The sequence below is a fragment of the Somniosus microcephalus genome, chromosome 11 (genome assembly GCF_052327205.1).
Source record: "Somniosus microcephalus isolate GS21.2 chromosome 11, FLI_Smic_1.0, whole genome shotgun sequence".
Lineage (NCBI taxonomy): Eukaryota > Metazoa > Chordata > Chondrichthyes > Squaliformes > Somniosidae > Somniosus > Somniosus microcephalus.
In genome coordinates, this window is record NC_140997.1 from 94,058,208 (window position 1) to 94,083,371 (window position 25,164).

General features: G+C 51.0%; 1 protein-coding gene across 7 annotated transcripts in view; it reads left to right on the plus strand.

The window, feature by feature from the left end:
• The window catches only part of vwa3a (von Willebrand factor A domain containing 3A), a 72,754-nt gene extending 60,953 nt beyond the window's left edge, over positions 1-11,801 (plus strand). For 6 of the 7 annotated variants that reach the window (XM_086001070.1, XM_086001069.1, XM_086001072.1 and 3 more), the window contains 4 exons: positions 716-842; positions 1,544-1,641; positions 3,063-3,133; positions 11,488-11,801. In XM_086001070.1, coding sequence (XP_085857196.1) covers positions 716-842; positions 1,544-1,641; positions 3,063-3,117 — 280 coding nt within the window. In that variant the 3' untranslated portion in view covers positions 3,118-3,133; positions 11,488-11,801. Of the gene's footprint in view, positions 1-715; positions 843-1,543; positions 1,642-3,062; positions 3,134-11,487 lie in introns of those variants that run through there. The other variant, XR_015079985.1, reaches the window with a different exon arrangement.
• Positions 11,802-25,164: the final 13,363 nt, after the last annotated feature.

Consider the following 25,164-nt stretch of genomic DNA (forward strand, 5'->3'; position numbering starts at 1 on the left):
GTGGCCGTTCCTGGATCTGTGGCTGTGTAACTGGGGTTCCTGCACCTGTTGCTATGCAACAGGGATGCCTGGATCTGTGGCCGTGTACGGGGCTCTCGTACCTTTTATTATACCTCTCTGTAATCCAGACTTTTTGATAAACCGGCACCACGCCGGTCCTGTCGGTGCCGGATAAAAAAGAGTTTCCTGTAGTTCAAATTCAGATTTTGAAATTGAGGTTGTGAATGAATCCATCTCACCAATTCTCCTGCTTCGTATCCTTGTTCTTCCTTTAGGTGGCAGCAAATCCATAAATAAAATATATATATATAATATGATGTAAATGTTTATCAGTGATAAAGGGGCTGGTGTAGCTCGGGTTAAAATGATAGCAATAAAGGCATTTCTAAAATGGGTATAATAGATAAAATCTCGATAAAATATAAGATAGTCACTAATAAATCCAATAGGAAATTCAGGAGAAACTTCTTTATCCAGAGAGTGGTGAGAATGTGGAACTCACTACCACAGGGAGTGATTGAGGCAAATAGCATAGATGCATTTAAGGGGAAGCTAGATAAGCACATGATTATCAGATGAAATTTTACGACAAAGCTAATGGAAACATGGATGAAGATAACTGCCTTCCAGTCACTCCCCACTCGTTCCTGACTCTCTCAATTTTAAGAAGCAATTTGCACCTTTGCCAATTAATTTCTGGTTCCCTTGCCGCCAGCACCGCTAACGAGTTCCTCAAGAGGTTGGCGGCCCAGACCAGAGGCCGTTTCCACCGTTGCCATGGAGCCATTGATGGGCAGCTAGTAGCGCACAAAATGCTAACGGGAGGATTTTCAGATGAAGACGTAGGTTACTGACATCGTTTAATTTAAATTATTTGCTGTTATCTAATTTTCTCATTTTTTAAGTCATTATTTATATGCTGTGAGTATTAACACCATTGTGTGTGTCAGCCAATGAGTTGGAGCCGGGGTGGGACTTGCAGCAAACAGAGTCTATTTACTCATCAAACAGGAAACGGAGTCTATTTACTCAGCACAGAGTCTATGTAAACAGAGTCTCTATGAACTACAGCAAACAACTCACGACCGAAACTACAGCAAAGTCTCCCGATAAATGCGGGATTATTTCTCCAGCAAAATGCAGTGAGTGGAGGATATTACAGAATACAAATGATGTGCATAAAATTAGTCCCAGTGTGTGATTGGCAAGAGAATTACCCAATCATCTCCATTCTGGCCAGGACTTGTGGTGTCACTATGTGCAGCCTTATTTATAAACCAAAAACATTTACTGTGTGGATAACTTAGAAATAATGGTTGAGGTTGGTTTTGTAAACGTTGGATTGCTAATTTTCTCCACTTCTTGGATTGATTAAATATTATATCTCCAGAAATGGTGTATTGCAGGATTATACAATGTACATTACTTAGTGTAACACTCCTGTCCTTATAAAACAACGTATGATCTGACCTACGGCGAGCATCGCCACCAGAGATCACGAGGGAATTTCTTGTTTATAAAATGCTCCGTTTTCTGATTCCAGAATCCGAATCTTCCTGCCTTTGAGGGCGACGATTTAAAGAAGCTTTCTAGAGAAATAAATAGAGCCAGAGGGTTCCTAACGCAAGCTAAGTCCTTCAGGTTGGTGCTATAGATGGGACCTCCGTTGTACCGACTTCATTTAGCAGCCTTCCTGTTTATTCTTCAGCGATTTCATGGGATTCAGCTTAGCAGAGCACTGTCGCTTCACGGTCCAGCTGCCAGCACCTAGGGCAATGGGAATGAAGACAAGTATGATACAAACATTGATGGACCTATTCCCTATAACAGTAACCCTATTGATGGACCTATTCCATATAACAGTGACCCTATTGATAGACCTGTTCCATATAACAGTGACCCTATTGATGGACCTGTTCCTAATAACAGTAACCCTATTGATCGACCTATTCCATATAACAGTAACCCTATTGATGGACTTGTTCCATATAACGGTAACCCTATTTATGGACCTATTCCATGTAACTTTAACCCTATTGATGGACCTGTTCCATATAACTGTAACCCTATTTATCGACCTGTTCCATATAACAGTAACCCTGTTGATCGACCTGTTCCATAAAACAGTGACCCTATTGATGGACCTGTTCCATATAACAGTGACCCTATTGATGGACCTGTTCCATATAACAGTGACCCTATTGATGGACCTGTTCCATATAACAGTGGCCTTATTGATGGACCTGTTCCATATAACAGTATCCCTATTGATGGACCTATTCCAGATAACAGTGACCCTATTGATGGACCTGTTCCATATAACAGTATCCCTATTGATGGACCTATTCCAGATAACAGTGACCCTATTGATGGACCTGTTCCATATAACAGTATCCCTATTGATGGACCTATTCCAGATAACAGTGACCCTATTGATGGACCTGTTCCATATAACAGTGGCCTTATTGATGGACCTGTTCCATATAACAGTGACCCTATTGATGGACATTTTCCATATAACAGTAACCGTATTGATCGACCTGTTCCATATAGCGGTAACCCTATTGATGGTGGTGACCCTATTGATGGACCTGTTCCATATAACAGTAACCCTATTGATGGACCTGTTCCATATAACAGTGACCCTATTGATGGACCTGTTCCATATAACAGTAACCCTATTGATGGACCTGTTCCAGATAACAGTGACCCTATTCATTGTCCTGGTCCATTTAACAGTGACCCTATTGATGGACCTATTCCATGTAACTTTAACCCTTTTGATGGACCTGTTCCATATAACAGTGACCCTATTGATGGACCTGTTCCATATAACAGTGACCCTATTGATTTTCCTGTTCCATATAACAGTAACCCTATTGATGGACCTGTTCCATATAACAGTGACCCTATTGATTTTCCTGTTCCATATAACAGTGACCCTATTGATGGACCTGTTCCATATAACAGTGACCCTATTGATGGACCTGTTCTATAGACTGTGTGCTCTGTAATAGTTAACAGTGGCTGGTGTAATTAGCTGCTCTTCTCATTTTCAACAGAGTCTTACTTTTGGAAAAGCAAATGAAACCAGATCAGACGATCACTGGAACTTAGAGCACAGCACTAGCCGGTGAGGACAAAATAGAACGAGTTGTAAACAGTGTCTTCTGAATTCCCTCACTAGAGGAAATAATTTATCTAACCTATCAAATCCCTTTATATTAAAAACCTCAATCTGAACATCCCTCAACCATCTAAAGTCAAGGGAATACAAGCCAGGTTTATGCAACCTGTCCTTATAATTTAACCCTTTAAGTCCTGTCTGGTATCATTCTGGTGAATCTGCGCTGTAGCCCCACTGAGGCCAATATACCTTTCATTCTAACTCAACTCGAGGTACATCCTCTGTTCAGACACTGCAGTGCAGTAGGGAGGGAGCACTGCACAATCGAAGATGTGGTATTTCGGATAAGACTTTAAACTGAAGCCCTGTCTGCCTGTTCAGATGGATGTACAAGATACTCTGGCACTATTCAAAGAGCAGGGGAAATTTTCCCAATATCCTCGGCCAACATTCTTCCCTCAACCAACAACACCCAATCAGATTAGCTTTTCACCTAATCTGGTGGGATCTTGCTGCATGCAAAGTTATCGGCTACATAACAACAGGCACTGTGCTTCAGTGTAACTCATTGGCCTCAATTTTCATTGGGCCGTGAGGCGGGCTTTTCGGCGTGCGGGGGGTTAAAATCGCAAAACATGGGGGTCGCGACCCCCACCCCCCCGCCTGGTTCCCTCCTCCACGCCATTTTAACCTAGATGTGTCTGATTGACCCGAATCAGTCCCGCCTGCAACAGGCGGGACTGGTCTTTAGGGCCCTTAAACACCACTGATTGGCCTTTATATTCCCATTTTAACAGGCCCTTGCCTGATTAACCCTTTTCCCACGTAAAACGCGCCTGGTGGGGATGACACCTATGAAACCTGGCGTGAACACTATTGGCTTGCTGACTATCAGCTGCAGGTCCAACATTAAAGAGGATATTTGATCAGTCATCATTTGCAGGTGGCAGGACTTTGTTGTCTCAGGTCTGGGGCAACTTTTAGAAGGCATAACCACAGCTGTGGAAGTTTGGAGCCTCACACCCATCTCCAGTGTGACTTCCTGCGAGATCCCTCTCGCCACCCTCACTCAGCGCTTCCTCAACTGAGGCACCTACCAGAAGCATGGGAGGCCTTTTTTTCCTTCCCCTCTTGGCATTAGAAGACCTCCAGCCCCATTCGTGAAATGACACACGCCACAACTGCAGAAGTTGCCATCAGAATTTTTATGAAAAACACACAACTGATGGCATTTCCACAAAATACACAGCATTTCACCCAAGTGACTGCCCTTGTGACTATTTGTGCTTTATTTTCCTCTTACGCGTGCTCCTACGTAGTGGTTCCCCTGTGGCTTCAGCAGATGTGGAGGCCCCTTGCTCACTTTCCTGCTGCTCCTGTCTTGACACCTTTGGCGGGCGTCCTCTGGGTGCTGCTCCTGCGGCTGTGCAGGGGTTGAGACCTCTATCTCCATTGGCTGTGTACTCCGGCGGGGCTCTGACCGAGGGCTCTGCAGTGGCATGGAAGTGTGAGCGCTTGGAGAGGAGCCCCACTTCCTTGAGGTCTGCCACCAACCTCCCTCTCATGGGTCAGGTCCCCCTCAGTACCTGCAAGTGGCTTGAGAGCAGCTTGCTGCACATCAGGGGGGCCATGGGGACCCGTATCTGCAATGGCAGTCCTACTCAGAAGGACTTCCATGAAGGTCTGGTTTCTCTGTTCAATAGATGCCCATCGCCCCTCAAGAGATGTCATTCTATTCTGAACACTCACCATGTTTTCCATACCCTGGTGACTAACCTCCTCCATGGCCGTAGCTCTCCTCTCCTCTACCGTAGCCAGCCTTACCACGGAGGCAGCAATCATTTCCACGTAGGTAGCCATCCTTTCCATGTTGATGCGTTCATGCGCCAATGACTCCACAAAGGCTCTGCTCATGTTCGCTATGGACTCCTCCATTCGCTCCACACTCGCAGCGACCCTAGAGACAAAACCTGCCAGAGACTCCTGCATCTGTGCCTGGAGTTCCATCACCTCTGATCTTACGGATGGACCCAGAGGCAGAGGGTCGACATGCAGCTGAGCCGAGCTGGCAGAGTCCTGCGCTCTCCGAGGAGGACTCTCCACTGCTGTCCCTTTCTCCACAATCTGCTGATGCTCACTTGTGAGCTGTGATACACCAGGTGACAACTCTACTCTATGTCCCGAAGGTCCCACCGAGGTGTGAGTGTCTGCGCTGGTGCTGGGTGCGCTTATTTCTGATGACGCTGCGCCCTCAGAGGTTGCAGATTCCTCTGAGGAGTCCGGCTGCTCAGGCTCTTCCTCCTGCACCGTGGGGACGGGGGCTCTCGATGGTCCTATGGGGGAGTCAAGGAAAAAGTTAGAGATGTGATGCCAAGGTTACATGCACATTGCATTTTGCAGATGATCATAAGTCCATATGATGTAGCTTCAGAATCATTATCAGTGACTCATGCAATGCCAATGAGAGAGATGGAAAACTATTCTGTCACCAGCTTGTGGGGATGCTCCTGCCTGTCCTTCCCCAACGTCCACATCTCGGTCAGCCCCGACAATCTCCAAGACGCCTTCCTCCCAGGGGGTGAGCTGGGCTAATGAGGGCGGCCCTCCTCCTGTCCTGGCTCGCTCTCTCCTGTTGTGAGTTCTCTTTTCCTGCAATGATGGAGACAAGTGGAGGTTGAGTGAGAATGAAGGAGTGAGTGCAGAGATTGCATAGCGTAGATATTTAGAAGGAGACAAAGATGGAGTGAGATTGCAATACCAAGGGCCCTCCCTGTGTGTTGTCAGTTGTGTTCAAAGCATCAGAGTGAGAGGGAGTGTGAGGGCTGCATGGTGGCATAGTTCTGTGAATGTGAGCATAGAGAGAGAGGGAATGGGTAAGGGTGTCATAGAGTTATACAGCACAGAAAGAGGCCCTTCAGCCCATCGTGCCTGCGCCGTCCATCAATCCCTGTCCAGTCTAATCCCATTTTCCAGCATTTGGTCCATAGCCTTGTATGCAGTGGCATTTCAAGTGCTCATCCAAATGCTTCTTGAATGTTGTGAGGGTTCCTGCCTCTACCACCCTTTCAGGCAGTGAGTTCCAGATTCCAACCACCCTCTGGGTGAAAATGTTCCTCCTCAAATCCCCTCTAAATCTCCTGCCCCTTACCCTGAATCTATGCCCCCTTGTTATTGACCCCCCTACTAAGGGGAAAAGTTCCTCTTTATCTACCCTATCTATGCCCCTCATCATTTTGTACACCTCAATCAGGTCCCCCCTCAGCCTCCTTTGCTCCAAGGAAAACAACCCCAGCCTGTTTAGTCTTTCTTCATAGCTGAGGCGCTCCATCCCAGGTAACATCCTGGTGAATCTTCTCTGCACCCTCTCCAAGGCGACCAGAACTGCACACAGTACTCCAGCTGTGGCCTCACCAGCGTTTTGTACAGCTCCATCATAACCTCCCTGCTCTTATATTCTATGCCTCGGCTAATGAAGGCAAGTATCCCATATGCCTTTTTAACCACCTTATCTACCTGTTCCGCTGCCTTCAGGGATCTATGTACATGTACACCAAGGTCCCTCTGACCCTCTGTACTTCCTAGGGTCCTACCACTCATTGTGTATTCCCTTGCCTTATTTGTCCGTCCAAAATGCATCACCTCGCACTTTTCAGGGTTAAATTCCATTTGCCACTTTTCCGCCCATCTGACCAACCCGTTTATATCGTCCTGTAGCCTGAGGCTTTCCTCCTCGCAATTTACCACCCCACCAATTTTCGTGTCATCCGCGAACTTACTGATCATACCTTTTACATTCTCATCCAAATCATTTATGTAGATCACAAACAGCAAGCGACCCAGCACCGATCCCTGAGGTACCCCACTGGACACAGGCTTCCAGTCACAAAAGCAACCTTCGACCATCACCCTCTGCCTCCTGCCACTCAGCCAGTTTAGGATCCAACGCGCCAAGGCACCCTGGATCCCATGGGCTCTTACCTTCTTGACCAGTCTCCTATGCGGGACTTTGTCAAAAGCTTTGCTGAAGTCCATGTAAACCACATCCACAGCATTTCCCTCATCCACCCCCCTAGTCACCCCCTCGAAAAATTCAATCAGATTTGTCAGACATGATTTACCCTTGACAAAGCCATGCTGACTATCCCCGATTAATCCTTGCCTCTCCAAGTGAAGACTAATTTTGTCCCTCAGAATTTTTTCCAATAATTTCCCTACCACAGATGTTAGGCTCACTGGCCTGTAATTCCCTGGTTTATCCCTGCTACCCTTCTTGTATAATGGTACTATGTTAGCTGTTCTCCAGTCCTCTGGTACATCCCCTGTGGCCAGAGAGGTTCTGAAAATTTGTGTCAGAGCCCCTGCAATCTCCTCCTTTGCCTCATACAACAGCCTGGGATACATCTCGTCCGGGCCTGGGGATTTATCCACTTTTTGGCCTGCTAAAACCGCTAGTACCTCCTCCCTCTCGATGCTAATATGTTCAAGTATGTCACAGTCCCCTTGCCCGATTTCTATGTCTACATCGTCTTTCTCCATAGTGAACACAGATGCAAAAAATTCATTTAAAACCCCGCCTACATCATCTGGCTCTACACACAGATTGCCACTTTGGTCCCTAATGGGCCCTACCCTTTCCCTGGTTATCCTCTTGCCCTTAATATACTTATAAAACATCTTAGGATTTTCCTTTATTTTGCTCGCCAGTGTTATTTCATGGCCCCTCCTCGCCCTCCTAATTTCTTTTTTAAGTATGCCCCTGCACTTTTTATACTCCTCTAGGGCTTCCTCCGTCTTTAGTCTTTTGTAACTGCCAAAAGCCCCCCTTTTTTTCCTAATGCATTTTTGTATATCCCTTGTCATCCAAGGTTCCCTTTGCTTGTTGGTCCCACCCTTGACCTTTACAGGAACATGTTGGCGTTGTACTCTCTCTATTTCCCTTCTGAAAGTCTCCCACTGTTTTGATGTGGATTTTCCTATAAGTAGCTGCTCCCAGTCCACTTTGGCCAGATCCTGCCTTATCATATTAAAATCGGCCTTCCCCCAATTTAGAACCCTTATTTCCGGGCCGTCTTTGTCTTTTTCCATGACCACCTTAAATCTCACCGAATTATGGTCACTGTCGCCAAAATGCTCTCCTACTGACACTTCCACCACTTGCCTGGCTACATTCCCTAGAATTAGGTCCAGTACCGCCCCCTCTCTTGTAGGACTTTCTACATGTTGGCTCAAAAAGCTCTCCTGGATGCACTTTAAGAATTCTACACCCTCTAAGCCTTTCACACTCTGACTATCCCAATTAATATTGGGGAAGTTGAAATCCCCCACTATTATTACCCTATTATTTTCGCACTTCTCTGAGATTTGCCTACATATCTGTTCCTCTATCTCCCCCTGACTGTTTGGGGGCCTATAGTACACTCCCAGCAAAGTGCTTGCCCTCTTTTTGTTTTTAAGTTCTACCCATATGGCCTCATTAGAGGAACCCGCTAATATATCATCCCTCCTTACAGCAGTAATTGACTCCTTAATTAATATTGCAACACCCCCTCCCCTTTTACACCCCCCTCTGTCTCGCCTGAAGATTCTATACCCCGGAATATTGAGCTGCCAGTCCTGACCCTCCCTCAACCATGTCTCCGTGATAGCAACAATATCGTACTCCCATGTGTTCAACAACAACTTCAGTTCATCCACCTTGTTTGCAAGACTCCTTGCATTAAAATAAATGCCTTCCAGCCTTGCCATATTCCCTTTTGCCTTCACATATTTGCTCTGCCTTCCCAGCTGACTTGTTTTTTCCTCCGTATTTGGCTGTAAATCACCCCCTACTATAGCTCCACTCTGTATCCCATCCCCCTGCCAAGTTAGTTTAAACCCCCCCCAGCAGTGCTAGCAAACCTCCCCGCAAGGATATTGGTCCCCCTCTGGTTCAGGTGTAAACCGTCCGACTTGTACAAGTCCCACCTTTCCCAGAAGCAGACCCAGTGATCCAGGAAACTAAAGTCCTCCCTCCTGCACCATCCCTTTAGCCACGCATTCATCTGTTCTATCTTCCTATTTCTATACTCACTAGCACGTGGCACCGGGAGTAATCCAGAGATTACAACCTTTGAGGTCCTGCTCTTTAATCTTCCACCTAGCTCCCTAAATTCTTGCTGCAGGACCTCATCCCTCTTTTTACCTATGTCGTTGGTACCAATGTGGACCACGACCTCTGGCTGTTCACCCTCCCCCTCCAGAATGCCCTGCAGCCGCTCAGTGACATCCTTGACCCTGGCACCAGGGAGGCAACAAACCATCCTGGATTCACGTCTACGGCCACAGAAACGCCTATCTGTTCCCCTTACTATAGAATCCCCTACCACTATTGCTCTCCCACTCTTTTTCCTCCCTTCCTGGGCAGCAGGAGCACCCCCAGTGCCAGGAAGTTGGCTGCTGCTGCCTTCCCCTGGTGAGTCATCCCCCTCAACAGTATCCAAATCGGTATACCTGTTTGAGAGGGGAATGGTCACAGGGGTCTCCTGCACTACCTGCCTGCTTCTATTGCTCCGCCTGGTGGTCACCCATTTCCTTTCTTCCTGTGCAGCCCTTACCTGCGGTGTGACCAACTCACTAAACGTGTTATCCACGTCCCTCTCAGCATCGCGAATGCTCCACAACCCATCCACCCGCAGCTCCAGCGCCTCAATGCGGTCTGCTAGTAGCTGCAGCTGGATGCATTTCCGGCACACGTGGTCATCAGGGGCACCGGCAGTGTCCCTGAATTCCCACATAGAGCAAGAGGAGCATAACACGGGGCTGGGCTCTCCTGGCATGACTTACCCTTTAATTAATTTAAATTAATTCACAATCACCAATTAAAGATATCTCTAAGGCGCTTGTATAGTCTACCAACAGTCCCTGCTACACCAGAAAAGACCCCAGTAACTATAAACTACAGAGTTAAAGTTTAAAAAAGAGAAATATTCACCACCCAATCACTTACCTGCTCCCTGGTGACGTCACACTCTGATTACTTTTTACCTCTCTCCCCGCTGCTGAGTTGGTGTGCCTCGCTGCTTGCGCCGGTTTTTATGCTGGGCTCCGCCTCACCTCGCTCCCTGGTCCGAACTGGTCGGGCCTCGCTGCTTGCGCTGGTTTTTATGCCGGGCTCCGCCTCACCTCGCTCCCTGGTCCGAACTGGTCGGGCCTCGCTGCTTGCGCCGGTTTTTATGCCGGGCTCCGCCTCACCTCGCTCCCTGGTCCGAACTGGTCGGGCCTCGCTGCTTGCGCCGGTTTTTATGCTGGGCTCCGCCTCACCTCGCTCCCTGGTCCGAACTGGTCGGGCCTCGCTGCTTGCGCCGGTTTTTATGCCGGGCTCCGCCTCACCTCGCTCCCTGGTCCGAACTGGTCGGACCTCGCTGTTTGCGCCGGTTTTTATGCCGGGCTCCGCCTCACCTCGCTCCCTGGTCCGAACTGGTCGGGCCTCGCTGCTTGCGCCGGTTTTTATGCCGGGCTCCGCCTCCCCTCGCTCCCTGGTCCGAACTGGTCGGGCCTCGCTGCTTGCGCCGGTTTTTATGCCGGGCTCCGCCTCACCTCGCTCCCTGGCCCTGGTGCATGGATGTGAGTGTCTAGTGGGATGTGCAGAAAGAGTTTGCTAAAACTGAGTGCTGGTGAGGAAAGGCAATGGGGATCAGATTGAGGGTGATGAAAACATCATACAGTACTTACTTTTCCAGTGCGAAGAAGGTCATGGAATCTTTTCCTGCACTGCAACCACGTTCTTCGTGTAAGCCCCAAGGAGTTGACTTGACCTGCCACCTCTAGCCACACAGCCTTGGTCTGGCTGGGAGGCCTCTTCCTCCCTGAAGAAGGGAAGAGGACCTCCCTGTGGGCCCTAGCACCATCCAGTAATGCCTGTAGTGAAGCCTCATCAAATTTGGGCGCAGATCTGGCTCTCCCGCTGGCCGTTCCTCCTGCAGGCTCCTGTGCCATCTTAATGTTGAAGGTTGGAAGCCTGCAGAGGAAGCAAGGCTTGCTGTTGGACCTTAAAAGCAGCAGCAATGATGACGCCATATTCTGCGACTTTCTGACTGGAAATACTCAATTGCCAAGGCTTCCTACACGCTGGAAATCAATTGGCCAATTGTGTTAAATTTGCATCAATCTCACAGACCCCATTTACAATCGTGTCGGAATCACTAAATTCGGGGAAACCGCCAATTCCCTGCACCTGAACTAAAATCGACCCCATTGTATCTCAAATGCTTTGAGATGTTTCTGAAACCTGTGATAAGATCCTGTATGTTTCTTTTTCTTTAATCCTAAACAGCCAATGTTATTCCATAAACTGATTTCACCAATATAATTCCTTCTAATAGGCACTTCCAATCTAATGTGGCTTCGAACTAACTTCACAAAACGAGCCAAGAAATAAGGACAGCTGTAAGATTTATTCGGCACATTTCAAGGCGATTCTTCGAATGATTCCATGATGCATTTTAAAATGCTTTATTTCATACTGAATGTTTTTTCTGTGAATTATGTGGATAATTTACACTCACATTTTGTACACGTGTGTTCTTTGATACCTTAATAAATCATTTGTAATTTTTGCACATTTTATGAAAAATTAAGATGCACAGTGAATATTTATAATTAAAAAATGCCTGTGCCTGCTTTTTCTTCAACAACAGCCTTGCATTTCTTTTAGTGTCCCTCACATTCACAGAAATACCAAACAGCACGAGGCAAAGAGAGGGCACTGAGCAGGGGGGAGAGGGGAAAAGGGGGTTGGAGAAGCAGTTAGGAAGGAGCCAATAGTCTGTTCAGAAAGGAGGCTTTTTAAGGCAGGCTAGAATTGGAAGGATCTGTGGGGGGAGATTCAGAGGGCAGGGGTGTAGTTACTGAAAAAAGGAGGGCAAAGAGTAGATGGGGTCAGAGAAGTGCAGGTGGCGAGCTGAGATGTATGACGGCACAGTTGTTGCGAGGGTTGCCAACTCTTCGTTTTAACCTTCCTGCCCCCGTTGGTCGCCCAATGCGCCCTGCCCCTATTGGTCGTCCAATGCACCCTGCCCCCGTTGGTCGCCCAATGCACCCTGCCCCCGTTGGTCGCCCAATGCGCCCTGCCCCTATTGGTCGCCCAATGCGCCCTGCCCCTATTGGTCGCCCAATGCGCCCTGCCCCCGTTGGTCGTCCAATGCACCCTGCCCCTATTGGTCGCCCAATGCGCCCTGCCCCCGTTGGTCGCCCAATGCGCCCTGTCCCCGTTGGTCGCCCAATGCGCCCTGCCCCCGTTGGTCGTCCAATGCGCCCTGCCCCCGTTGGTCGCCCAATGCGCCCTGCCCCCGTTGGTCGCCCAATGCGCCCTGCCCCCGTTGGTCGCCCAATGCGCCCTGCCCCCGTTGGTCGCCCAATGCGCCCTGCCCCCGTTGGTCGTCCAATGCGCCCTGCCCCCGTTGGTCGTCCAATGCGCCCTGCCCCCGTTGGTCGCCCAATGCGCCCTGCCCCCGTTGGTTGCCCAATGCGCCCTGCCCCCGTTGGTCGCCCAATGCGCCCTGCCCCCGTTGGTCGTCCAATGCGCCCTGCCCCTGTTGGTCGCCCAATGCGCCCTGCCCCCGTTGGTCGTCCAATGCGCCCTGCCCCTATTGGTCGTCCAATGCGCCCTGCCCCTATTGGTCGTCCAATGCGCCCTGCCCCTATTGGTCGCCCAATGCGCCCTGCCCCCGTTGGTCGTCCAATGCACCCTGCCCCTATTGGTCGTCCAATGCGCCCTGCCCCTATTGGTCGCCCAATGCGCCCTGCCCCCGTTGGTCGCCCAATGGGCCCTGCCCCCGTTGGTCGCCCAATGCGCCCTGCCCCCGTTGGTCGCCCAATGCGCCCTGCCCCCGTTGGTCGTCCAATGCGCCCTGCCCCCGTTGGTCGCCCAATGCGCCCTGCCCCTATTGGTCGCCCAATGCACCCTGCCCCTATTGGTCGCCCAATGCACCCTGCCCCTATTGGTCGCCCAATGCGCTCTGCCCCCGTTGGTCGCCCAATGCACCCTGCCCCTATTGGTCGCCCAATGCGCTCTGCCCCCGTTGGTCGCCCAATGCGCCCTGCCCCCGTTGGTCGCCCAATGCACCCTGCCCCTATTGGTCGCCCAATGCGCCCTGCCCCCGTTGGTCGTCCAATGCACCCTGCCCCTATTGGTCGTCCAATGCGCCCTGCCCCTATTGGTCGCCCAATGGGCCCTGCCCCCGTTGGTCGCCCAATGCACCCTGCCCCCGTTGGTCGCCCAATGCGCCCTGCCCCCGTTGGTCGCCCAATGCACCCTGCCCCTATTGGTCGCCCAATGCGCCCTGCCCCCGTTGGTTGCCCAATGCACCCTGCCCCTATTGGTCGCCCAATGCACCTTGCCCCTATTGGTCGCCCAATGCGCCCTGCCCCCGTTGGTCGCCCAATGCACCCTGCCCCCATTGGTCGCCCAATGCACCCTGCTCCTATTGGTCGCCCAATGCGCCCTGCCCCCGTTGGTCGTCCAATGCGCCCTGCCCCCGTTGGTCGCCCAATGCGCCCTGCCCCCGTTGGTCGCCCAATGCGCCCTGCCCCCGTTGGTCGCCCAATGCGCCCTGCCCCCGTTGGTCGCCCAATATATCCATTGACGAATCACACCGCCTTCCCATTGGAAAGTGAGCAGACTCTTTGTTACCTGATTGGATGATTCTTTGACTGTCAGTCAAACAGCCTTTTTTTTCACTAATCTCCAGTATTTTTATAACTAATCAATGAAATTGTTCAAAGAAAATGGAAAAAAAGACAATATATTTTTTCTCCCGGGCTACTTGCAGCAGTAATCTTTAATACTGGAGACTCCGGGGCAATCCTGCAGGGTTGGCAACTCTGGTTCCTGCAGTCGGGGCAAAGTCATTATGGGATTTGAAAGTGAAGATCAAGAAACGGAACAAATGAAACTTGGCGAGAATGGGGGTGATAGGAGTGTGGGACTTCCATAGAATCGTAGAAATTTACGGCACAGAAGGAGACCATTCGGCCCATCATGTTTGTGCCGGCAGGAAAAAGCCGTCAAGCCTAATCCCATTCCAGCTCTTGGTCCGTAGCCCTGCAGGTTACAGCACTTCAAGTGCATATCCAAGTACTTTTTAAATGTGATGAGGGTTTCTGCCACTACCATCCTTTCAGGCAGTGAGTACCAGACCTCCACCACCCTCTGGGTGAAAACATTTCTCCTCAAATCCCCTCTAATCCTTCTACCAATGACTTTAAATCTATGCCCCCTGGTTATTGATCTCTCTGCTAAGGGAAAAAGGTCCTTCCTATCCACTCTAGGCCCTCATAATTTTATACACCTCAATTAAATCTCCCCTCAGCCTCCTTAGTTCCAAAGAAAACAACCCCAGCCTATCCAATCTTTCCTCATAGCTAAAATTCTCCAGTCCTGGCAACATCCTCGTAAATCTCCTCTGTACCCTCTCTAGTGCAATCACATCTTTCCTGTAATGTGGTGACCGGAACTGTACACAGTACCCCAACTGTGGCCTAAGTAGTGTTTTATATAGTTCAAGCATAACCTCCCTGCTCTTATATTCTATGCCTCGGCTAATAAACAAAAGTATCCCATATACCTTCTTAACCACCTTATCTACCCGTCCTGCTACATTCACGGATCTGTGGACATCCACAGACTTTGTGTGGGTGAAAACAGACTACAGAATTTTAATTGATGTAGGGTGGAGGTGGAGGAGCTGACTGGAATGGCATTGGGAACTGGAGCCTTGAGGTCATTAAGGCATGGATTCTGGTTTATGGCACCAGTGGGGGAGGGGCATAGTTTGAGGATGTGAAAGTGGAAGGTTTCTCGAGGTATGTAGGTGTTAGCATAAGCCAAACAGGATAATGTTACAGTTTCTCCCAGATAATTTGTGCTAACAGCGCAAAGACCAGTTCAATAATAAACAGACAAAGTTTATTGTGCACCAGTGAAGTGAAAACTGAACCCACAAGCTGTGCGAGGGATAGCATCTCACAGATAGTGATTACCCTGTAACCAAGGTATAGTGCACTGCACTCACGGTATTATAGTGCACTGGGGGGTCGTGTGGGATGATAGGGCACTGGGGATCATGTGGGATTATAGGACCCTTTGGGTCGTGTGGGATTATAGGACACTGGGGGTCGTGTGGGATTATAGGACACGGGGTCGTGTGGGATTATAGGACACTGGGGATCGTGTGGGATTATGGGACACGGGATCGTGTGGGATTACAGGGCACTGGGGGTCGTGTGGGATTATAGGACACGCATTGTGTGGGATTATAGGACACTGGGGGTCCTGTGGGATTATAGGACACGGGGTCATGTGGGATTATAGGGCACGGGGGATCGTGTGGGATTATAGGACACGGGGTCGTATGGGATTATAGGACACTGGGGGTCGTGTGGGATTATAGGACACTGGGGGTCGTGCGGGATTATAGGACACTGGGGGTCGTGTGGAATTATAGGACACTGGGGGTCGTGTGGGATTATAGGAAACGGGATCGTGTGGGATTATGGGACACTGGGGATCGTGTGGGATTATAGGGCACTGGGGGTCGTGTGGGATTATAGGACACTGGGGGTCCTGTGGGATTATAGGACACGGGGTCATGTGGGATTATAGGGCACGGGGGATCGTGTGGGATTATAGGACACTGGGGGTCGTGTGGGATTATATGACACTGGGGGTCATGTGGGATTATAGGACACGGGGCACCATGTGGGATTATAGGACACTGGGGATCGTGTGGGATTATAGGACACTGGGGATCGTGTGGGATTATAGGACACTGGGGATCGTGTGGGATTATAGGACACTGGGGGTCGTGTGGGATTATAGGACACTGGGGGTCGTGTGGGATTATAGGACACTGGGGGTCGTGTGGGATTATAGGACACTGGGGGTCGTGTGGGATTATAGGACACGGGGTACCATGTGGGATTATAGGACACTGGGGATCGTGTGGGATTATAGGACACTGGGGGTCGTGTGGGATTATAGGACACTGGGGGTCGTGTGGGATTATAGGACACTGGGGGTCGTGTGGGATTATAGGACACTGGGGATCGTGTGGGATTATAGGACACGGGGTCGTGTGGGATTAGAGGACACTGGGGGTCGTGTTGGATTATAGTGGACTGGGGTCATGTGGGATTATAGGACACGGGGTCGTGTGGGATTATAGGACACTGGTGATCGTGTGGGATTATAGGACACTGATGGTCGTGTGGGATTATAGGACATGGATCGTGTGGGATTATAGGACACTGGGGGTCGTGTGGGATTATAGGACACTGGGGGTCGTGTGGAATTATAGGAAACTGGGGGTCGCGTGGTATTATGGGACACTGGGGATACTGTGGGGTTATAGGGCACGGGGTCGTGTGGGATTATAGGACACGCATTGTGTGGGATTATAGGACACTGGGGGTCCTGTGGGATTATAGGGCACTAGGGGTCGTGTGGGATTATAGGACACTGGGGGTCGTGTGGGATTATAGGACACTGGGGGTCGTGTTGGATTATAGGCCACTGGGGGCCATGTGGGATTATAGGACACGGATCGTATGGGATTATAGGGCAATGGGGGTCGTGTGGGATTATAGGACACTGGGGGTCCTGTGGGATTATAGGGCACTGGGGATCATGTGGGATTATAGGACACTGCGGGTCGTGCGGGATTATCGGACACTGGGGGTCGTGTGGGATTATAGGACACGGGGTCATGTGGGATTATAGGACACTGGGGGTTGTGTGGGATTATAGGACACCGAGGGTCGAGTGGGATTATAAGGCACTGGGGTTCATGTTGAATTATAGGACACTGGGGGTCGTGTGGGATTTTAGGACACTGGGGGTCATGTGTTATTATAGGGCACTGGGGGTCGTGTGGGATTATAGGACACTGGGGATCGTGTGGGATTATAGGACACTGGGTGTCGTGTGGGATTATAGGACACTGGCGATCGTGTGGGATTATAGGACAGTGATGGTCGTGTGGGATTATAGGACACTGGGGGTCATGTGGGATTATAGGACACTGGGGGTCGTGTGGGATTATATGACACTGGGTGTCATGTGGGATTATGGGACACTGGGGATCCTGTGGGATTATAGGGCACTGGGGGTCGGGTGGGATTATAGGGCACGCATTGTGTGGGATTATAGGACACTGGGGGCCCTGTGGGATTATAGGGCACTAGGGGTCATGTGGAATTATAGGACACTGGGGGTCACGTGGAATTATGGGACACTGGGGATCCTGTGGGATTATAGGGCACTGGGGGTCGGGTGGGATTATAGGACACGCATTGTGTGGGATTATAGGACACTGGGGGCCCTGTGGGATTATAGGGCACTAGGGGTCGTGTGGGATTATAGGACACGGGGGGTCATGTGGGATGATAGGACATTGGGGGTCATGTGGGATTACAGGACACTGGGGCTCTTGTGGGATTATAGGACACTGGGGGCCATGAGGGATTATGGGACACAGGGGGTCGTGTGGGATTATAGGACACTGGCGATCGTGTGGGATTATAGGACACTGGGGGTCATGTGGGGTTATGGGACACTGGGGTTCATGTGGGATTATAGGACACGGGGTCGTGTGGGATTATAGGACACTGGGGATCATGTGGGATTATAGGACACTGGGGGTCGTGTGGGATTATAGGACAATGGCGGTCATGTGGGATTATAGGTCACTGGGGGGTCGTGTGGGATTATAGGACAATGGCGGTCATGTGGGTTTATAGGGCTCTGGGGGTCATGTGGGATTAAAGGACACTGGGGGTCATGTGGGATTATCGGACACTGGGGGTTGTGTGGTATTATAGGACACTGGGGGTCGTGTGGGTTTATAGGGCTCTGGGGGTCATGTGGGATTATAGGACACGGGGGGTCATGTGGGATTATAGGACACTGGGGCTCATGTGGGGTTTTAGGACCCTTTGGGTCGTGTGGGATTATAGGACACTGGGGGTCGTGTGGGATTATAGGGCACTGGGGATCGTGTCTGATTATAGGACACTGGGGGTCGTGTGGGATTATAGGACACTGGGGGTCGTGTGGGAGTATCGGACACTGGGGATCATGTGGGATTATAGGACACGGGGTCGTGTGGAATTATAGGACACTGGGGGTCATGTGGGATTATAGGTCACTGGGGGGTCATGTGGGATTATCGGACACGGGGGGTCGTGTGGGATAATAGGACATGGATCGTGTGGGATTTAAGGACACTGGGGGTCGTGTGGGATTATAGGGCACTGGGGGTCGTGTGGGATTATAGGACACTGGGGGTCGTGTTGGATTATAGGACGCTGGGGGCCATGTGGGATTATAGGACACGGATCGTATGGGATTATAGGGCAATGGGGGTCGTGTGGGATTATAGGACACTGGGGGTCCTGTGGGATTATAGGGCACTGGGGATCATGTGGGATTTTGGACACTGCGGGTCGTGCGGGATTATCGGACACTGGGGGTCGTGTGGGATTATAGGACACGGGGTCATGTGGGATTATAGGACACTGGGGGTTGTGTGGGATTATAGGACACCGGGGGTCGTGTGGGATTATAAGGCACTGGGGTTCATGTCGAATTATAGGACACTGGGGGTCGTGTGGGATTATAGGACACTGGGGGTCATGTGTTATTATAGGGCACTGGGGGTCGTGTGGGATTATAGGTCACTGGGGATCGTGTGGGATTATAGGACACTGGGGGTCGTGTGGGATTATAGGACACTGGGGGTCGTGTTGGATTATAGTGGACTGCGGGTCATGTCAGATTATAGGACACTGGTGATCGTGTTTGATTATAGGACAGTGATGGTCGTGTGGGATTATAGGACACTGGGGGTCATGTGGGATTATAGGACACTGGGGGTCGTGTGGGATTATAGGACACTGGGGGTCATGTGGAATTATAGGACACTGGGGGTCACGTGGAATTATGGGACACTGGGGATCCTGTGGGATTATAGGGCACTGGGGGTCGGGTGGGATTATAGGACACGCATTGTGTGGGATTATAGGACACTGGGGGTCCTGTGGGATTATAGGGCACTAGGGGTCGTGTGGGATTATAGGACACTGGGGGTCATGTGGGATTATAGGATACTGGGGGTCATGTGGGATTATGGGACACTGGGGGTCCTGTGGGATGATAGGATACTGGGGGTCATGTGGGATTATGGGACAGTGGGGGTCCTGTGGGATTATAGGACACTGGGGATCGTGTGGGATTATAGGGCACGGGGGATCGTGTGGGATTATAGGACACTGGGGGTTCTTTGGGATTATAGGGCACTGGGGATCATGTGGGATTATAGGGCACTGGGGGTCATGTGGGATTATAGGACACTGGGGGTCGTGTGTGATTATAGGACACTGCGGGTCGTGTGGGATTATAGGACACTGGGGCTCGTGTGGAATTATAGGACACTGGGGGCCGCGTGGGATTATGGGACACTGGGGATCGTGTGGGATTATAGGGCACTCGGGGGGCGTCTGGGAGTATAGGACACTGGGGGTCCTGTGGGATTATCGGACCCTGGGGGTCATGTGGGATGATAGGGCACTGCGGGTCATGTGGGATTATAGGACACTAGGGCTCGTGTGGGATTATAGGAAACTTGGGATCATGTGGGATTATGGGACACTGGGAGTCCTCTGGGATTATAGGACACTGGCGATTCTGTGGTGTTATAGGACACTGGGGGTCATGTGGGATTATGGGACACTGGGGGTCATGTGGGATTATAGGACACTGGGGGTCGTGTGGGACTATAGGACACTGGGGACCGTGTGGGATTATAGGGCACTGGGGGTCATGTGGGATTATAGGACACTGGGGGTCGTGTGTGATTATAGGACACTGGGGGTCGTGCGGGATTAAAGGACACTGGGGGTCATGTGGGATTATAGGGCATGGGGGATCGTGTGGGATTATAGGACACTGGGGGTCGTGTGTTATTATAGGACACTGGGGGTCATGTGGGATTATAGGACACTGGGGGTCGTGTGTTATTATAGGACACTGGGAGTCGTGTGGGATTATACGACACTGGAGGTCCTGTGGGATTATAGGCCACTGGGAGTTATGTGGGATTATAGGACACTCGGTGTCGTGTGGGAGTATAGGGCACTGGGATCATGTGCGATTATAGGACACTGGGGGTTGTGTGGGATTATAGGACACGGGGTCGTGTGGGATTATAGGACACTGGGGGTCGTGTTGGATTATAGTGGACTGGGGTCATGTGGGATTATAGGACACTGGGGGTCGTGTGGGATTATAGGACACTGGTGATCGTGTGGGATTATAGGACACTGATGGTCGTGTGGGATTATAGGACATGGATCGTGTGGGATTATAGGACACTGGGGGTCGTGTGGGATTATAGGACACTGGGGGTCATGTGGAATTATAGGACACTGGGGGTCGCGTGGTATTATGGGACACTGGGGATACTGTGGGATTATAGGGCACTGGGGGTCGTGTGGGATTATAGGACACGCATTGTGTGGGATTATAGGACACTGGGGGTCCTGTGGGATTATAGGGCACTAGGGGTCATGTGGGATTATAGGACACGGGGGGTCATGTGGGATTATAGGACCCTGGGGGTCATGTGGGATGATAGGACACTGGGGCTCATGTGGGATTATAGGACACTGGGGCTCGTGTGGGATTACAGGACACTGGGGGTCATGTGGGAATATGGGACACTGGGGGTCGTGTGGGATTATAGGACACTGGTGATCGTGTGGGATTATAGGACACTGGGGGTCATGTGGGATTATGGGACACGGGGTCATGTGGGATTATAGGACACTGGGGGTCGTGTGGGATTATAGGACACTGGGAATCGTGTGGGATTATAGGGCACAGGGGGTCATGTGGGATTATGGGACACTGGGGGTCATGTGGGATTACAGGACATTGGGGGTCGTGTGGGATTATAGGTCACTGGCGATCGTGTGGGATTATAGGGCACTGGGCATCGTGTGGGATTATAGGTCACTGGGCGTCGTGTGGGATTATAGGGCACGGGGGATCGTGTGGGATTATAGGGCACGGGGGATCGTGTGGGATTATAGGACACTGGGGGTCATGTGGGATTATAGGATACTGGGGGTCATGTGGGATTATAGGGCACTGGGGGTTGTGTGGGATTATAGGACACTGGGGGTCATGTGGGATTATAGGACACTGGGGGTCGTGTGGGATTATAGGACACTGGGGGTCGTGTGGGATTATAGGACACTGGGGGTCGTGTGGGATTATAGGACACTGGGGGTTGTGTGGGATTATAGGACACTGGGGGTCGTGTGGGATTATAGGACACTGGGGGTCGTGTGGGATTATAGGACACTGGGGGTTGTGTGGGATTATAGGACACTGGGGATCGTGTGGGATGAAAGGACACTGGGGGTCGTGTGGGATTATACGACACTGGGTGTCGTGTGGGATTATAGGAAACTGGGGATCATATGGGATTATAGGACACGGGGTCGTGTGGGATTATAGGACACTGTGCGTCGTGTTGGATTATAGGGCACTGGGGGTCATGTGGGATTATGGGACACTGGGGGTCGTGTGGGATTATAGGACACTGGTGATCGTGTGGGATTAAAGGATACTGGGGGTCGTGTGTGATTATAGGACACTGGGGGTCATGTGGGATTATAGGACACTGGGGGTCGTGTGGGATTATAGGACACTGGGGGTCATGTGGGATTATAGGACACTGGGGGTCGTGTGGTATTATAGGACACTGGGGGTCGTGTGGGTTTATAGGGCACTGGGGGTCATGTGGGATTATAGGACACGGGGGGTCATGTGGGATTATAGGACACTGGGGGTCGTGTGGGTTTATAGGGCACTGGGGGTCATGTGGGATTATGGGACACGGGGTCGTGTGGGATTATAGGACACTGGTGATCGTGTGGGATTAAAGGACACTGGGGGTCGTGTGTGATTATAGGACACTGGGGGTCGTGTGGGAATATAGGACACTGGGGGTCGTGTGGGATTATAGGGCACTGGGGGGGCGTGTGGGATTATAGGACACTGGGGGTCCTGTGGGATTATTGGACCCTGGGGGTGATGTGGGATGATAGGACACTGGGGGTCATGTGGGATTATAGGACACTGCGGGTCATGTGGCATTATAGGACACTGGGGCTCATGTGGGATTAGAGGAAACTTGGGATCATGTGGGATTATGGGACACTGGGAGTCCTCTGGGATTATAGGACACTGGCGATCGTGTGATATTATAGGACACTGGGGGTCATGTGGGATTATGGGACACTGGGGGTCATGTGGGATTATAGGACACTGGAGGTCGTGTGGGATTATAGGACACTGGGGATCGTGTGGGATTATAGGGCACTGGGGGTCATGTGGGATTATAGGACACTGGGGGTCATGTGGGATTATAGGACACTGGGGATCGTGTGGGTTTATAGGACAATGGGGGTCAGGTGGGATTATGGGACACTGGGGGTCGTGTGGGAATATAGGACACTGGGGATCATGTGGGATTATAGGGCATGGGGGATCGTGTGGGATTATAGGACACTGGGGGTCGTGTGGTATTATAGGACACTGGGGGTCATGTGGGATTATAGAGCACTGGGGGTCATGTGGGATTATAGAGCACTGGGAGTCGTGTGGGATTATACGACACTGGGGGTCCTGTGGGATTATAGGACACTGGGGATCGTGTGGGATTATAGGACACTGGGGGTCGTGTGGGATTATAGGGCACTGGGGGTCGTGAGGGATTATAGGACACTGGGGGTCGTGTGGGATTATAGGACACGGGGTCATGTGGGATTATAGGACACTGGGGATTGTGTGGGATTATAGGACACTGGGGATCGTGTGGGATTATACGACACTGGGGGTTGTGTGGGATTCTAGGACACTGGGTGTCGTGTGGGATTATAGGACACTGGTGGTCGTGTGGGATTATAGGACACTGGGGGTCGTGTGGGATTATAGGACACTGGGGGTCGTGTGGGATTATAGGACACTGGGGGTCGTGTGGGATTATAGGGCACTGGGGGTCATGTGGGATTATAGGACACTGGGAGTCATGTGGGATTATAGGACACTGGGGGTCGTGTGGGTTTATAGGTCACTGGGGGTCGTGTGGGATTATAGGACACTGGGGATCGTGTGTGATTATAGGACACTGGAGGTCGTGTGTGATTATAGGACACTGGGGGTTGTGTGGGATTTTAGAACACTGGGGATCGTGTGCGATTATAGGACACTGTGGGTCATGTGGGATTATCGGACACTGGGGGTCATGTGGGATTATAGGACACTGCAGGTCATGTAGGATTATAGGACACTGGGGCTCGTATGGGATTATAGGATACTGGGGGTCATGTGGGATTATGGGACACTGGGGGTCGTGTGGGATTATAGGACACAGGGGATCGTGTGGGATTATAGGACACTGGGGGTCGTGTGGGATTATAGGACACTGGGGGTCGTGTGGGATTATAGGACACTGGGGATCGTGTGGGATTATAGGGCACTGGGGATCATGTGGGATTAGAGGACACTGGGGATTGTGTGGGATTGTAGGACATTGGGGGTTATGTGGGATTATAGGACACGGGGGGTTGGGTGGGATTATAGGGCACTGGGGATCATGTGGGATTATAGGAAACTGGGGGTCATGTGGAATTATAGGTCACTGGGGGTCGTGTGGGATTATAGGACACTGGGTGTCGTGTGGGATTATAGGAAAAGGGATCGTGTTGGATTATAGGGCACTGGGGGTCATGTGGGATTATGGGACACTGGGGGTGGTGTGGGATTATAGGACACTGGTGATCGTGTGGGATTAAAGGACACTGGGGGTCGTGTGTGATTATAGGACACTGGGGGTCATGTGGGATTAAAGGACACTGGGGGTCGTCTGGGATTATAGGACACTGGGGGTCGTGTGGGATTATACGACACTGGGTGTCATGTAGGATTATAGGACACTTGGGGGTCGTGTGGGATTATAGGACACAGGGGGTCGTGTGGGATTATAGGGCACTGGGGATCGTGTGTGATCATAGGACACCGGGGGTCGTGTGGGATTATAGGACACTGGGGGTCGTGTGGGATTATAGGACACTGGGGGTCATGTGGGATTATAGGACACTGGGGGTCGTGTGGGATCATAGGACACTGGGGGTCATGTGGGATTAAAAGACACTGGGGACGGTGTGGGATTGTAGGACATTGGGATTATGTGGGATTATAGGACACTGGGGGATGGGTGGGATTATAGGGCACTGGGGATCATGTGGGATTATAGGAAACTGGGTGTCGTGTGGAATTATAGGTCACTGGGGGTCATGTGGGATTATAGGACACTGGGGGTCATGTGGGATTATAGGTCACTGGGGGTCGTGTGGGATTATAGGACACTGGGGATCGTGTGTGATTATAGGACACTGGAGGTCGTGTGTGATTATAGGACACTGGGGGTCGTGTGGGATTTTAGGACACTGGGGATCATGTGCGATTATAGGACACTGGGGGTCATGTGGGATTATAGGACACTGGGGGTCATGTGGGATTATAGGATACAGGGGGTCATGAGGGATTATGGGACACTGGGGGTCGTGTGGGATTATAGGACACTGGGGATCGTGTGGGATTATAGGACACTGGGGGTCGTGTGGGATTATAGGACACTGGGCGTCGTGTGGGATTATAGGACACTGGGGATCGTGTGGGATTATGGGGCACTGGGGATCATGTGGGATTATAGGACACTGGGGATCGTGTGGGATTGTAGGACATTGGGGTTGATGTGGGATTATAGGACACTGGGGGTTGGGTAGGATTATAGGGCACTGGGGATCATGTGGGATTATAGGAAACTGGGGGTCGTGTGGAATTATAGGTCACTGGGGGTCGTGTGGGATTATAGGACACTGAGTGTCGTGTGGGATTATAGGACACTGGGTGTCGTGTGGGATTATAGGAC